Source organism: Lingula anatina, chromosome 6, assembly GCF_051362555.1.
Source record: "Lingula anatina isolate TDL-2025a chromosome 6, LinAna3.0, whole genome shotgun sequence".
NCBI classification, from domain to species: Eukaryota; Metazoa; Brachiopoda; class Lingulata; order Lingulida; family Lingulidae; genus Lingula; species Lingula anatina.
In genome coordinates, this window is record NC_141772.1 from 7723208 (window position 1) to 7740330 (window position 17123).

General features: G+C 37.1%; 1 protein-coding gene across 1 annotated transcript; it reads left to right on the forward strand.

Annotated features, from left to right (window-relative positions):
- The first annotated feature begins 9034 nt into the window (after positions 1-9034).
- On the forward strand, positions 9035-16251 carry LOC106156902 (uncharacterized). The gene is made up of 9 exons (XM_013532341.3): positions 9035-9214; positions 11103-11321; positions 11514-11624; positions 11979-12053; positions 12394-12537; positions 13423-13661; positions 13942-14128; positions 14573-14687; positions 15237-16251. The coding sequence occupies exons 1-9, from the start codon at positions 9157-9159 to the stop codon at positions 15244-15246; spliced, it is 1158 nt and encodes a 385-aa protein (XP_013387795.2). The 5' UTR covers positions 9035-9156; the 3' UTR covers positions 15247-16251.
- Positions 16252-17123: the final 872 nt, after the last annotated feature.

Genomic DNA, 17123 nt, shown 5'->3' on the forward strand with positions numbered 1-17123 from the left:
CTCGCAAGCAAAGCATGCGTACGCACTGACAGCAAAGCAAGTCTGTGATGTAATTGATATTTCAACGTGAATAAAAGCTGTTATAATTTTTCTTCATTTTGATGTGGTTGATACACGTAAACAGCTTTGATGTTAAAAATAACATGGACCAAGGTATCCTTGGCAGTTACTATGGCCGCAGTGATTTAATTTTATGGATGACATCCTCTGGAGACCCAGAAACAATGCGAGAGGGCGAACAAAAAACAGCAAAAATGTTGCTAAGTAAAAGAATACACAGCTGGAAAACAATAAAACACGGTGCATCAGACAAAAAAGGCGCTTTGGTTCGCTGTGAAAACACAAAGTAGCCAACAGTTATCTGCTTTATCTCAGTATATGAAACAAAAGTCTTTCTTCGCGCTGACAATATTAAAGAATCGTCTGCTTCATATATGTGTCGTACAAACGACTGAGAATACCACACACACACACACACACACACACACACACACACACATATATATATATATATATATATATATATATATATATATATACTTTTAAAAAAGCTACGATAAATTTTCAACTTTTCCTCCCATGTCTCTCTTCGTTACAAAGCAAACCTATATGACCGCTGAGGATAAGGCGTCTGCCAAGTTGTCTGGACGATAGTCGCTCCCCGCCGCCAGTCTCTCGTGTACTTTTATGTTTTTTGACGAGGATGACGCGGCCGCCATATTTGCATCCACGTTTGGCGGCAATTTTACGCACGTGCATTTACGCCTAATTCAGGTTTTGCAATAGAAGATCAACGAGAATCACGAAAACCCAGGCCTTTGCGGCATTTTAGGCACATACGGTGACAGGAGTTAGTGCCGATTAGGTGATTTTTATTTGAGAACAGGCGAAAGTTAATGCTCGCACGGATTTTATCCATATAATTAAATCAGTGTGGCCTTATAGGTTTTCAATTTGATAGCAAGTCTTCTAGTGGGGCCTTATAAATGTTTCATCAATACGTTTATAATACGTTAATATTAATAAGTTTTAACACAATTTGGTATTACTATGAAAGTGATGAAAACCAAGTCTGACGATATTCCTGGTGATTACTTTTATTTTAAAAAATTGGAACTATTGGGAGAATAGATCTTATACAATTTGATTTTAAAGGATGAAACAAACATAATATGAATTTTCCGTATCAGTCGTACCTGCATTTCTGAACTGCTTATCAGCCCACAGATATAGATATATCATAAATAAATTAGAGTCCGCTGGCACAAGAAAGCTGAGCTGTCACAGTAGAGTAACTATACTATCAGCAATTGAACAGCTTCATCACTGGGTTAGACTAAACGATATGAAACTAAACATAGTCAAAGCAAAACTAAGAGTATTGAATTTACCCACGTTATATATAAAGAATGTAAGGTGCTTGTCGTCCTAACTCTAGATTTGATGATCAATTTTTTCCTGCTTTGACCAAAGTTAAGTCAGATTTTGACATTTTCTAAAAAAAAATAACACATATTTAACATATGAGTTTGAATATGTTTACAAGAGGGGCTTATATGCATTTTGCAAAATTAAACCTACGAGGAAGTCTTACAGAATATTGACTGAACGACCGTAATGACATACCTTGAGATTTTTTCTATTTCTCTGCAAATTCTAGGATGCGAAAGGTCGTGTATTTTACTAAACGGAAAACACAGCTAAGTACCTTAGAAAAATTAGCAAATATCGTCTCTACAACGATAAGTGCACGTACATGTAGGAGCTACAAGTGCAGAGGTGCTTTTACGGCAAAATAAGCACAAACATTAAAGTACCGCCAGCATTTTACTGTCAGCTGTTGAAGCTAGGCTATACTATCTTAACGTGAAGTGATGCTCTTCTATTTTATCTGCTTAATATCAAGTGGCTTAATTGAAGTACACATAGAGTTATTTAAACCATGTATTTACAGCATTTACACCCGCTTTGAAATAGAGTAAAAGTGCTAAGGAATTCAGATGTTTGGAATCTCAGTGAGACACAATGCATCTAAGGGGTGAATTAAATCTGATACTGGACTTACGACGAAATAATTCAACAACCCAGCATAGACCGGGAGCAGTGACGTAGGTAAGTAGACTTGTTTGGACTGAAATGTCCAATTCTGAATTTGCACTTTCTCTGGTAAATTAGGATGTAGATCAAAGTAAAAATCTGCTGTGAGATTTGAATACTAAATGAACAACTATATTGCAGTGTGGTAAATTTGTGGATGAATAATTGAATATGAAATTAAAAGAAAAGACAACGATGGCCTAGTTTCGATCGTAGCTGTCGCCATGGACCTACCGCTGCAACAGCGGGGAAACACAGGAAACCTCAGGCTGTGTGCTCTGTCTTCGGTCACTCCTCAAACATGACCAGCCTGTTCTGATGCGGCTTTGCCCAGGGGAAGCAGGTAAATGCCCTAGGCTCAGTGGATGGTGCACGTATTTCAACAAGTACCTTACTGGTTAAGATAAGTGCTTTGTACATTTTTACCGCAGACATTGTTTTTATTTCTGTAAGTTCGTTACTTGCAAAAAAATTGCAAGTCTATTGGCCTGCTCTTTTGTTTGTGTGTGGTCAAATTTTTATAATTTTTTTTAATTTTTAATTTTTTTAATTAATTTATTTTTTCTTTTAGGCAGTGATAAGGAGGTTTAAGGCAGTGATTAGGAGATTTAAGGCAGTAATTAGGAGATTTTTGCCAACGCTAACAGTAGCCCTAAGTTTACCAAGTTTTCAATGAATGACACCCGAATGGTTGAAAGTTTTCAGGGAATTTTATTCTCAATTAGGGCAAAATTACATTTTCAAGCTCTACTCGTGGAGTTTAATTTATTCATTAATTTAAATATGAATTTACTTGGAAGAAAGATTTTCATAAAGATTATATTTATTGTCTATACGTAAAAAATTCCAGAAAATAGTTTGAAAAAATTAACATGAAGAAACCCATTGAACATTTTTTAAAGAATTTTGCATTTTTGCAAATTCTGGGTGTAACCTCATTGATACAGGCCGGGCTGTGGATTTACAAGTAAGGGAGATTGATTTACTTTTAAGAATTTTAAAGTTTGCCAGTTCTTTTCAAAGACTGATTCCATCTTTTCAATGGGTAAAAATATCAATATTTCAGGGAAGTCTCAGCAGAAATAATGGTGCCATCCTCCCTGATCTATACCTGCCTTTTCCTAAGGCGATGGGGGGGGGGGGGAGCAAGTACACTGTATATCCCCCAAATAGAGGCTATACCTAAAAATATCATTCCCTGATGAAGGTGCTCTGACACACATTAAAATATAATATTTCAATATTTAACTGTTGATTGAAAAAAAATTGCCTTATGCAGATACATTAAATAGAGTCATTATAGATATATATGTGTGTGTGTGTGTGTGTGTGTGTGTGTGTGTGTAGTATTTGTATTTTTCTGTTTAGAATAAAAGCATCAGGTAGCCCGTTTTTTAGTTTTGTTGATACCACTCAATGGGAATGTTTTAATTTTAAGAATTAATGACCTCATGGAAAAGACTGAGTCATTATCGTATTTATTAGATCTATGTACTATAGTTCGCAAGTAACTTTTATCACCTCTGTCATGGAGGTTATGCTTTTGGCCCCTTTAGTTAGTTATTTAGTCAGCAAGTTTGTTGGTTTATTTGTTTGTTTGTTCCCAACATTGTGCAAAACGCAACGGGCGGACCTAAAGAGTTTTTAAGAATCACTGATGGGCCAAGGAAGAAATTATTAAATTTTGGGGGTTCGGCTTACCATTGTGACGCGCTGTGCTTTGAAGCTCCACAAGCAGTAATAATTACGTCTTGGTCTATTGTAATGGTACACGTCACCTCTCACCTGACCTCTGACCTGACCTCTGACCTGACCTCTTGCACCTTCACGTCACTCTACGTCGTAGCCACGCAACTTTTAATAATTACGCATTTACGACACCCACGAACTGGATCACTTACTGCATTAAATTGAAAAGGAAAAAATTAAACGGGTATTGTACTTTACTGCTATATTTGTAGTTTTTTTTATATACATGACTATCACTATCGAAAGTACTTTTCTTTTCACAATACCAGCATGTGGAGCAGTCAAAATAGAATTGAGAAGATACCGTGAACATTTTTACATTTTCATGGATTAAGAGATAGGGTGATTTAACTAATTATTGATAATTCGAGTTATTTATCATCTTTTCAAAGCTAGATGATATTGGCCAGATATGACAGGGCCATTAGTTTTGATCTAGCATTTTTTAAGTAAATGCAACGGACTGCAGATCTGATACATTCAGAGGGATCTTGTCCCCGAGGCCTTGACAGTGTTGTTAAAAGTCGCATAATGTTCTTTGTAAATATTGGTACTGAAAACTACTAAACAACTCCAAATACCACTTTTTTAGTATTCTAATAAAGCTTTGCATTTAAAAGAAAATATATTTTAGGGCAAATCGTTCATTGGAAACATTACGAAGTGGTGTCTTTTATTAATTGTCTTGTTAACAGGGTTGTTCGGATACCATTGGACACCCCAGTGAGAGTCATAACCTCTTTCACGTCCGTACATGTAGAGCATGCACCACTTTCTTTGCTTGTGTTTTCATGGCAATTACCATAAGTTGTTTCGACAACCTTACTATATAATAACCCTACTAAAATGAAAACAAAGCATATCCTTAGTAGCTCCTACAGGGTTGCTACTAAATATGGAATATTTTTTATCATTGTTATTTTTGAGTGCTGATTAATTTTTTTTTGGCTTGAGTCATTAAAAAAGTATGTCACTGAGTGATAATAACATCCAGTCTTCTGTTGTGAGATATTTTGGTCAATAATATCAATTCTGACATGAGATGCCATTCAAAAGAAAGGAACACCCCCAGAAAACCATATCAACAGTTTGATGTCAGTATAAACTTTAAGATAAGATATTGAAGAAAATGATAGCCTCCGGACAGTGATATGTTACACAGTCAAAGAACTCACTACAATAAATCATGAAAAGTTAGTAATTGCGGGTATGACCTCCAGCAGCCGCTTGCAGTGCCCTCATCCTACATGGCATACCCTGTGACACGTTTTTTAGAGTTTGGGTGGGGATATCATTCCACCAGTGATATTTGCCTGTAGCAGTTCATCACTATTTACCGGCCGAGGACCATAGCTATTAATTCTGTGAGTTACTTCCGCCCACAGATTTTCAATTGGGTTCATATCTGGAGAGTTTGCCGGCCAGGGCAGTTGCTGAACCCATTGGTTTTGATAAAAAACAGTGATTCTGCGGCCTCGATGGTGGGTTGTGCAGTTGTCTTGGTACACAAAGTTGTTCCTGAAGATGGCTCTTACCAATCGAAGTATCGTTTGCTGTAGAATGTCTCTGTAGGAATCCTGGCTGAGGTTGCCTCTTAGAAAAACCAACTGGTTCTGGGCACCGACATGAAATGCTCCCCAAACAGAGACGTTACAATCCCCTGCTTGCACCCTAGGCAGTACACAATCATCGTTTTATGCCCCTCGTACACGTCGGTGGACACGGATTCGACGATCAACCCTAAAAAATCCATATCTGGCCTCATCACTGAAAACGACGTGATTCCAGTGTTTTGGCTGCAAACGCACGTGGTCCCCAGCCCATTGCAGACGTCGCTGTATATGACCTGCTGCTTACAGTGGTTTCCCTACTGGCCTTCGTGCAAAATAACCGGCTTGCAGTAATCTCTTGTTCACGAGGGTACTTGAAACGGGCGTTTGAATGACATTCTGCCTCTCTTTTCTGAGGACACTGGTTGTCTTTGTACGACCAGCACGGCGTCCTCTAAGGAGAAGGCGATCCTGTCTTCTTGGTGTGATACGCGGACACCCTGGTAGAGGTATTGGAGTAGGTGCCCCTGTTGCAGCATTTCTTTGGAGGACTTCACAAACGGTTCCTGATAAATGTTGAATTACCTGGCAATTGCTGCCCGTTTCTGGCCATTTTCTCTGACAGCAAGAATCCCATAGTAAGCTGCGTTGCTTAGCTGTCGAACCATATCTTCACTAAGGTACCTGTCAAGTTTCAGAGCGATCCTTTTGTTGCTTCTCTAAACACACTCCAAAGATTGACCAAACCCATGCGTTTTTATACAAGGGCAGAAATTGCCGAAAAGACCACCCCTCACATTTCTGACCACAGAACATGCAACTGCATGCATCAATTGTTTCGAGAGTTGTGTGGTAATTAGATAACACACCTGGCTACACATGGAGTGACACCTCAGCTTTGGATTTAAAGTAGTTAGAGAGAAATTAAATATTTTGTAGAAAATTTACTCGCCAAAAAATAATATTCCATATTAAGTGGTAACCCTGTATATTTAAGCAAGCCGATGAAGCAACCAAAGGAACGGTCTTGTTTGTATAAAGTGTAGAAATGCGGGGATAATATGCAAACCTGAAGTGCGACGCCAGTGTTTTAAATAATTTCCTTCGGGAGAATTAGAAATCGACTTTGACCGATTGCTTTTCATGTAAATGCTAGGAGTGTGGATTCAAATATCATTTACAAACATTGTGGACTGAAAATCTCGCACTTATCAGTATAAATTGGAGGAGTAGGCAAGTGGAGTGTTGGGTGGGGGGGGGGTGTAGTTAAAATCAACTTTAATATCAATGTGTGCGGGAGTGTGTGAGAGTCACTATGCAAAATGATGTTTTTAATGACTTTGTATGTACTGGGGTCATGTTTTGTACTGTGTGTGTTAAATAAACGCCTTATAAAACCCATTTTATCAGAACTCCGGGATTTAAGGCTAGGTAGTGTTCCTGAGTTAGGTATCATCTATTAGATTTGCACCTTTGGGGTAGCGCTGACCAGTACTCTGTTAGTATACTTCCTTGACCGTCTCATGCTATTTGGGGTCTGGTACTATTATATTTGAAAATATATGGGTGGTAACTTTAATAAAAATTTTCATATTATTTGACGCAACTCCAAACCAGTGTTGAAACAGATTGCCTGATCGTCACTCAAATGTTAAGGGACATATTTTATTCTAACCGCTTATATATTATTCATATTTCTGATGTATTTACCTACGCATCGCCTTAATTGACAGGGCATATCCAAGTTGAATGCGGGACTTCAAAAAAGAAATATCTGTTTCATCTGTTTTTTCCTCCCAAATGCTACATTGAAGAGTTTCTGATATTAAAATCCTTGACTGTACTTTCGTCTGTTTATCATAAATACACTGGCCAAAAATGAAACGCAAGTCTTTGTTATGACCACAGTGCTTCAACATGCCCAAAAACGAACATGCAAGTATGGTCAGTGCATTCAGTGACAAATCACCAGTTAAGCCTGTCAATTCAGAAATGATACAGTGCACGCTTGAATGTTTCCAGACAATGGCTAGCTTCAGATTTTCCTAAATTTCATTTGAACACTAATGGGGGCAAGTGTGCTGCAGGTATCAGTTGTCCACCATAACTGTAGTGGACACTGGACTCAGAAAACCAACATTTGGAGACTGAATTCCATACTGACATCATGTCTCGAAGTTCTTCTCTGGACAGAGGTCGTGCAATTGGCCATTGCCATTGGTACAGTGTTATGGTTTGGGCGTAAGTGGGAATTTCCAGACGGAACTAATGGTGATTGCAGTGATAGGTGGAAATCTGACTGGCCAGTGGTAGAGAGATGATGCCCTAAGGACGGCTGTTGTGCCATTCATGCGTCAGCACCCAACCCTACGCTAGCTCCAGTACGACAACATCCATTGTCATACTGCCAGTATAGCCCAGGCGTACCTGCAGCAGGCGCAGATCCAGACTCATCTGTGGTCAGCGTTAAGACCAGACATGTCTCCGACTGAGGATGTCTGGGATGAACTGGGCAGACGACTTTATGACCGCCAGCCACAGCCTACCACAGTCATAAAGTTAAAGAGCTGCAGTGGTGGAAGAATGGAGAAAGATGCACCCCAGGCCCACATTCGAGGTCTGGAACGGTCCATGAGGAGGAGGATACTAGCCTTTGTTGCTGCCAGGGGAGGACACACATGTTACTGAACAATGTAGTACAATTTATGCAACAATACTGCACAAAACGTATATTTAAACCATAGATATTATTTACTTGCAATTTTTTTTGGCCAGTATATGTATATGTCACAGGCAAGATTGAAATCAAGGCCAATATTAAATTTTGAAATCCAAATCTTGCGTAGGCGAGTTGAAATTTAGCCTAGGCCAGATTCAAAGCCCAATTGCATATAACAGATCTTTAAAAAAATTGTAAGTACATTAATCTCTTCCCTAATAAAGGATTTTTTTGTTAAATAATATATGGTTAATAGCATTTTAGTTAACTATTTTGCATACAGGGGATCACAAAGTTTTTCCATTCATTTTTTGCCCCACATACGGGTTCTTTGGGCTGCATTTTAGTCCCATTTGTACTTTTACAAATGTTGCAGTTCATTTTCTTTCTTTCTTTCTTTCTTTTTTTGAATTTATAAAACACAATCATTAACTTATCTAATTATAAGCAGTTGGGGATAGAGACCTACGTAGATGTTCTATGTTATCACCAAAAATTGGGAAATCTTCGCTTCAGATGTGTTAACTTGTGCACAGCACTTTAGGAAAAACACTAGCGGTCTTATGTTTAAATATGACTAACTGATGAATTATCTTATTATAAATTCATGTTTTCGAAGAATCACATTTGATATGAAACTACCTTTTTAGGTCTTATGTCTTTCAGAGTCCCGTGAGGCAGGCTGGCATTTGAGATGTAGTTGTCAAACACAGGAATTAACGCCCTCTTAAGACGTAACGACATACATGTATTCGCGATAACTACTTTTCGAGTATTCTGATATGTATATATAAATATATATTGCAGGTTTATTAGATAATTAAAGCCCCTTCTCCTATTTAGAATTCCACTGGTCCGGCTGGCATTTCAGCTGTAACTGTCAATCACAGGCACGCCCACTGAAACAACGCATGCGCGATGACTGCTTTCTATGTGGTCTGTGTGTGTATATATATTCCAGTTTTGTTAGAACTACAATTATTGCGTGGCATTTTTCTGAACAAGAAGGTAAAATATCTCTCATCTTCTCGCTGCTCCAAAATGCTGCCAATAGCTGTTGCATTTGTTTTGCTTCTCTCTCAACAACTGGACCAAACCGGTGAGTATTCAGTTTCTTTTCACTTATGCACTCTTGCCTTATGCTATGAATTGAACTTGAACGTGATGTTAATATGAAAACAAAGGGATTACTCTTTGAAACATATTAATGTTTGAAAATTAGTGTACTCGGTTATCATGTCTTTTATTCATTGTTGCTTTGGTTCTTGTATTGAAAGGTGATGTAAAAAAAACAATTTTATGCTAAATATGTTAGACCGATCTATAGATTAGAGAAAGTTAGGTAAGATATGAGCACATAATTATGGGGCACTTAAGGGGAATTGTAACCCTTTATCATCATTCAGATACCGAAAATGAGTTTTTTCGTGCATCTCATTATTCCATAATGCATCTATCTTTGTGCTGATTAAAAAAATCCCTCCAAAATATAAAATATCGGCGTTTATATTTCTCGTAGCAATGTATAAACATAGGCGACTCAAAGTTTTAGCGTTAACTTAACACTTTTCTATTTTGAGAGGGGATAGCAATCGTTATGGGGCGTAATTTCATCCCGGAACAAGATTTCATCACGAAAATTGGCAGAGTTGACCACGAGGCCGTCATTTTGGTTTAAACGTTTTTGTTATGGAGTTATGAGCTCCTAATTACAGATTTACATAAACATAGGCACTATTTTGCTTTATCAACGATAAAATCTGAGCTAAGGCTTTTAAGAAAAATCGCTGGCAGGAGTTTGAAGCACTAAATGGTGGCATTAAATTGGCGTTGAGACGGTGATCGTTGGTGCTCAGGCATAAGAGCAACTTAAAACGAATTTTTCAGCTTTTTTACCCAAAATCACAATTATGACTTCACCCATAAGATGACATATGTGTAAATGTTAATTAATTTAGTCACTGAACACTGAATGTTTAGCTATTACCCAAAAGAATGTAGGTAAGGCAGTAAAGAAGGAGTTTAAGGCGAAGGGTGACATTATCCTTAGTAAAAGCGTTATTATGTCCTGACATACAAGTTTTCATTTTGACTGGTAACCTTCAACTGACACAGGAATCGATTTGTTAGTTTTTACTGCCTGGACAAAGGCAGAACCAAAGTGCCGTAAACATAACAACGATCATTCAGCATATGTTTTGCACACACTGGCATTTAAAAAAAAATATTTGCATTATGTATAACAGTCTGAGTGCTCATATTCTGCCACCCGACGGTAGATATTTCCACTGGAAATATCTGGACTGCAGACACACATATACGCGTACTGTGGTACATGTATGTAACGGTGATGCACAAGAAAGCCTAACACTGATTTAAACGTTGGACGATTTTATTGGCCTATGGAAACCAACCCAGGCGGAAATATTCCTCATTAACATTAAAAAACATTAATTAATGCTTGTTTTAAAGCTTTATACAATTATAGACTTTGGCTGAGATCACTTCTTGGCTCGGATTAAGAAAGAGCTGGAAAGGTGACCGACGCCGAAGGGAGGATAATGTTTACTAATTCCATAGAGGGGCATAGATAAAAACTATCTTACGGCGCGCCTAATTAACATATTATAAAGCAATGCTTCAGGTGTCATCCTACCACGGATGAATAAAGTTTTGGAAAAATTGATTAACGGGGATAAAATCGGATTTATTAAAGAAATTTAGGCACAACCGGGTGAGAATAATGGTCTTGCACACGACACCATAACTTATGTTTCTGAATAAAGGATTTTCTGAAATCTTATAGTTAACACGATTTTGAAAAAGATATAACCCTTTTTTGGCATCTACCGTTTATAAATGCAGTTTGTTTCCGTTGAAATATTTTCTAGATAGACATCTTTGACCGTGCATTTTTTATGCCTGTTTTTAAGTGTCGTTGATGATTGTTCAGATCAGTAGGAAAAGTTACTTTCTTAATATTTTAGATGCCTGTAGCTGTGTGCCTTGGGTGGGACACACCGATGACATATGCATAGCTTCTGGTTATGAAAACTGCACTACTGGGTACAAAAATCACACGGCGTCGTCGCCAACTGATTTGATAAATAAATGTCGCGACATTTCTCCCGATGGCTCTGGCCAACCTCTCACTATTGTCAGCTTAGAAGAGTATAAAGCATTGGAAAGATACCTTCAAGGAATTGGTAAGTTCCCTGATATCAGTTCATTTTTAATTAGCAAATTAGAATTATTGCAACAAACATGGTTCATCCATCTTTATACTAATGAATGAACAGTATCTTCTGCATCATAATGACATTTTATTAATTTTTTTTCTTATGGTAAGGCAAAATAAGATGGAACATTCACTGAATATCATTTTTACCACTTTTTAGGTTACGGCTACACAGAGAGTTCTCCGCGTTTCAGTTGCTCTCAGATGTATTCTACTCTAGCCGTAGTCACTGCCTTGAATAGTACACACTTGACATGCACATTTTCTACTAGTAAGTAAATATCAGTTGGACACAATATAGGATTCTTTACTGATAAACACCTTCACATACAAGGTACAATCAATGATAGCACATCTAACTATATAATAAAAAGTTGTTCACTTTTACCTACAGGTACGAACCGTGATCCCCGCAGTTGCAGAAAATGGCATTCTGGTTTATTTGTTCCATTGCCATGACATTGCATCATTAAATATGCATCTGGAACCACTAAATATAAACACTTATTTTTCTTAATAAACACCTCGATCTAATGCAAGTGTAAGACGGAACATGTAAAAATACACAAACATTTTCAAAGAAACGTTACAAATATTGGTAGGTTTACATGTCATTAAATTACAGCTCCTCCCGCTGTTTGGATCTTGGACTTGACGACCCCAAATGCGACAGATATTTTGGAGGATAATCCTGTTGTAGGTGAGTAAAACGATTCCTTAACACGGAAATCTATCAGCGTTTTAAAAAGAAATAATCTCGGATTAAATTCATGGTTTCTAACTAATATACATGTATATGACGTCACTGCTGGGGGGGGGGCATATACCAAATAAAATTAAGCTAGAAATGGATATATTGCATTGTTTTTATGTGGACCAAATCGCACAAAATATCTTCATTGTAAATACGTAATTGGGATAAAGGCTAGGGTCCAAAACATATCAAAGTCACAAACCCTTGGGCAGAATTATTTAAAAACACGTATAAAATGGTATTTGTTACACACGTGGACATACATGCCCAACGTCTTTTTTTTCAGGCGACGTTCTTGTGTTACACTTCAAAGCAAGCCCAGGCGATGTGGTTGGAGTGGGCAACACCCAAAAATTAAAGATGAAGTTCCGGTCCGACTTTTCTGGCGAACACTTAACCATCTGTTCTATGCCTCAAGGGAGTTGTCCAAGTAAGTTTATTCAATAACATGTGCTGACTGTATTTAGAATTGAAGTTATGCACAAAGCATCCAAGATAACCGAGGCTTGTGACTGAAGACTTTCCGATTAATATTTTACAGACTAAGCGTTCATTCTCAATGTTTAATAAAACAGATTGATCTTAAGGTCACGTTTTGGGTTCTTTGAGGTCTGGCAGCATGTTTTTGTTTAATTAAGACAGCTTGGCATGTATAAGTTATTATTATTTTTTCTTTGATATCGCAGTTATTCCTTTAGATAGCCCTAAGTCGGTTCTTTATTAACAAAAGTATTTGCTTGCTCCATTGATGGACTGTATACATTTCCAGAAAAAATGTAATTGTGGCTGTGCATTTAGCAGAAATAAGGCAGCCAACTGTTCATCAACAATACTTAATTAAGCAGTAAATGTGTTAGCTTTCAAATTTCAAATGTTTTTACTATATTATTGTTTAACCAGTTTCCCTAAATATGGATATGAAGATGTGCCTTTACTATAGTATGAACCTACAGGCAATCATAATACATTTACATTGAATTGTGTAAAAGAAATAGGTCCCAGAGATCTAGTCCATTGCTATTTAGAATAAAGTTTTTGTAGGCAACCATATTTTTTAACCAGAATGGGGTATGTTGTGCCTGTTGAAACCCCCAAACCATTTAGAAACGTCAGATGTGGAATCACCCAAAGAATAATGACTTGAAAAATACTTAAGCCAATTATACATGTTTTATTTAAACAAGAATCACCCTGCTTTGGTGGTCACTGGTGTGTGTGTGTGTGTGTGTGTGTGTGTATGTGTGTGTATGTATTATATGTATTTAAATTACTGTTATAAACCAAAAACTTAAATATGTCATTTTACCTTTTTCAGTGGGTCAGTGTATAGTCAGAGGAGACCCCCACATTAAACAATTCGATGGGGATCAGTTCCTTTTCAGTGGGTTCTGCAGATATATACTGTCAGAAACCATGCCAGGAGCAGCCGAGGAATTCAACATAACCGGCACATTTGTCTATAATAAGCCTGGCAGTACTAGGACCATGATCCAGGAGGTTTTGATACATGTGCGCAATATGACCATTGAGATGAGTACAGATGGAACAGTAAAGGTGCGTGTGATCAGTCATTTTCAGTAATGAAAAAACGTAGAAATATTTAGATTGGTTTCTTAAACACACACACACGCACGCACGCACACACGCACACACACACACACATATATATATACCGAAGTGCAAAACAGTGTTCGGCAAACCTTTTTCTGAAATATCAAACCTCATGTACAAACAATTAAAAATTATCCACATTATATGTTACCAGTACAATGTAACGTTTCTAAAAGCGTCATGACAAACTTCTAAATTCACTTGCATATATTTTGTACTCCAGGTTGACGGTGATGTTGTTGTCGCAACAATCGCACCACAAGACGTGGGACACGGTGTGATGTTGTATCTCGACCCAACAGACTTCCCGAGGACTGTCGTGGACTTGCGTGGTGTTTTGAAAGTTGAACTCACCACCCCTGTTGGCGCATTAAAACGTAAAGGACATAGAGCCATCATCAATATTCCAGGTAAAATGACAAAAACTGTATTTTAACAGAGAAGATGCCCTGTGACAATCAGAAGTAAGCTAAAGTGACAAGGTGGCAAGTTTATTAATTTAAAGGGTCTCATATGAAGCCAATGTGTTCAATGCGGCTAAAATGTAAAATGACAATAGTCTTCTATGGCTCTATTCCCATAGATTTTAGATCGATCTATCCCCGCGGGGAGTCTCACTAGATTACTTTCAGATAATCCGACTTAAATGTCCGTCCCGCCTACTACAAGCTGTAAGGGTGTAATTAACTTTCGTGTCCGCCCGGCTGACAGCTATTTAGCGTGAACCCCCAGGGAGTTAGGTCGATCTAAAGTAGGTCGATCTAATCTATGGAAATGGGGTGTATGTTAATAATGGAGAATAATCTGAATAAATCATTGTTATTTAGTTTATTTTTTAAATCTCTTTACAACAGAAACATATGGTGGCTATCTGAATGGGTTGTGTGGAAATCTCAACGGCGATGCTTCTGACGATGATAATCCCTGTGATGGAGGCCCACCTGCAGATTGCTTTGTAGATGACGACAGGTAAGTCATTCTCCCATTGTGCCACCACCGTGCACGTGACTGTTAAATCATTAAGTTACCTATGAAGTCAACTCTTTGCCACTTTATCCGACCAAACGCCATCATATACTGTAGTTTCAGAAAGCATAACTTCATGACGCATTTACAGTGAAAACGTTGCCACAAACCTGACCAAACGCTACCATATAGGTTCAAATCTCAAACTTAGAAAAATTTGCGTGGATTTATTCTGCTTTCTCTCTGTGCTATAAGTATCCCTCATCAGATTCATTTGTACAAGTGTGCAATTGCACACGCAGCTTTACATCCTTATTTGGGAGTGAGAGTGATAATTATGCTCTATGCTGCATCATTTAGCAAACAAGCTTCTGACCAGAAATTCGAAAAAAAAAAGAGCAGAGTTACGGCTATTTTCAAGACTGACAATTTTTTATATACACTAAGACAAATTCTGATTTCCAATGTGATGTCTATCTCTGACCATCTACAGATTGTATCATATTTTGAATCCACATCTTTCAAGTACACGTTTTACTTTGTCCATTTCAGCTGCGCCTGAAACAGCCCCATGAAAGAACACCAAGAACAATGGAGGTTTACAGCCAAGAACTTAGAAAATCTACTGGAATTATCAAGTTGGGTTTAATTGTACTATTTTAATCAATTGGAACTACATGTTTTAGCATATGAAATTGGGTATCATGCATTCTTTTGTCTTAGAATTGTCAGTGCTCTTTATTTCAAGGACACTTTAATACATGGCCTGTATTTTTTACTTTAAAATGTCTGTAATAACTAATGAACTGTGGATGTTAGAATACTTAGTGCAAAGACTATCGCTGTATTTTAATTACGTAGGGATCTTTTGAAGAACTTGTGAAGAACTTGAGCCCGACCCGTGGTTCCTAGGAAATTGTTGTATATACCATTACTGTATTTTAATTGTGCAGGTAAAAGGCACATTGATATTCCAAAAGTGCTTAAATTTCATTAATTTGGAACTGTGTAACAAATCAGTGTGGGTATCACATATTTTTGTCATTAACTTGTTTTTTTTTCACCAAGGATATAAGGAATAATATTGTATATTCACTACTAAAAGAAAAGATAAAAGGATTTTTAGCTTATCCAAAGTAAACTACTACCAAAGTTCTTTTGGAAAATTAGTGGTAACTGGGGATGTTAGAATACTTGGTGCAAAGACTATTTTAATTGTATTTTAATTGCGTACTTTACAGATACACTGACACAGAAAGGCTATTGACAATTCATTAGGATATTTTATTCGTTGTAAAAAATTCATATTAATTAGGGGTTCTATTTGCTTAAATTTTGTGTTTTGGGACATTTGAACTTCAGTAGCAATCAAGGAAGATATAAGTGTAAAATTCATATTAACTGGGGGCTCTTTTTACTTACATTAAGCGTTTAGGGATACATCTATGTACATGTTATAATGTGGGAAGATATTTAAATATCATGTTAATTGGGGTATTCTTTCAACTTCAATTTTAATCTGGGAATTTATTGTGAAAACATGGAAATAAAACTGGTATTCAAATTAGTTTTGTCTTGTTTCTTTTCTCTTTCATTAAAAATTACGTTTGAACACTAAAATTAATCATTTTACACCAAATTATTTTATGTATGGAAATGTGTTTGGGATAAAAAGACAATAACTTCCTATTATCTATTGATATTTTAACGTATTCTGCACATATTTGAAATTGAAGTCATTTTTTCATCCGACAAGGCTTTATATTATTTTCCCCCTTCTGACATCAAAAACAATAAATCCCTTTAATGAAAGTTTATCTGAAGTGTAGCTAACCCACATAACGTTTTCATAACGCTATCAAAAGGTTTCGTTCTGGCAATGGCGTAGTAATACTAACTTTGTATTTGGCCCCCTGGACAGAAAAAGGGTTAAGGTTACGTCCTGATAACTTTGTTGAAAAGATTTTAAAAAATTCTATTAAACGTTACAATACCGTTATCTTGAGTAGAATTTTAATGATTTTACGACGTGAGACGTGTCCAGTCAGTTAAAACCAAACCTTCATTGTCATAATGATTCGTCTTATTGTTGTCCATTTTTACGTCAGTTACATAATTTCTCTTCACTTTTTCATACTTTCTTTATTGTCCTCATAATATTCATTTTCATTTACCTTCTTGCTGTCCATTTTTTTTACTTCAGTGACATAATTCCCTTCATTGCCGTATTAAGGTTCATTCATATTCATAGCGTTGTCCATTTCTGGTTTGTATTACCCCTTCATTGCATCCTGTGGTTTTTAACATCTCAGTATCGGAGGGTTTCAACAGATAAGCATCACTCTTGCTTCACTCTTTATCATCCCCTGCAGCCCTCTGCCCTCCATCAGCTTGAATGTTACTTCACGCTTTTTTTAATTCCCAGCTTGTCTTTATTGT

Coding starts and splice junctions, on each gene's coding strand:
- LOC106156902 (XM_013532341.3), top strand. CDS start 9,157: ATGCTGCCAATAGCTGTTGCATTTGTTTTGCTTCTCTCTCAACAACTG. Junction 12,054..12,393: donor GGAGGATAATCCTGTTGTAG/GTGAGTAAAACG, acceptor CTTTTTTTTCAG/GCGACGTTCTTGTGTTACAC. Junction 12,538..13,422: donor GCCTCAAGGGAGTTGTCCAA/GTAAGTTTATTC, acceptor TACCTTTTTCAG/TGGGTCAGTGTATAGTCAGA.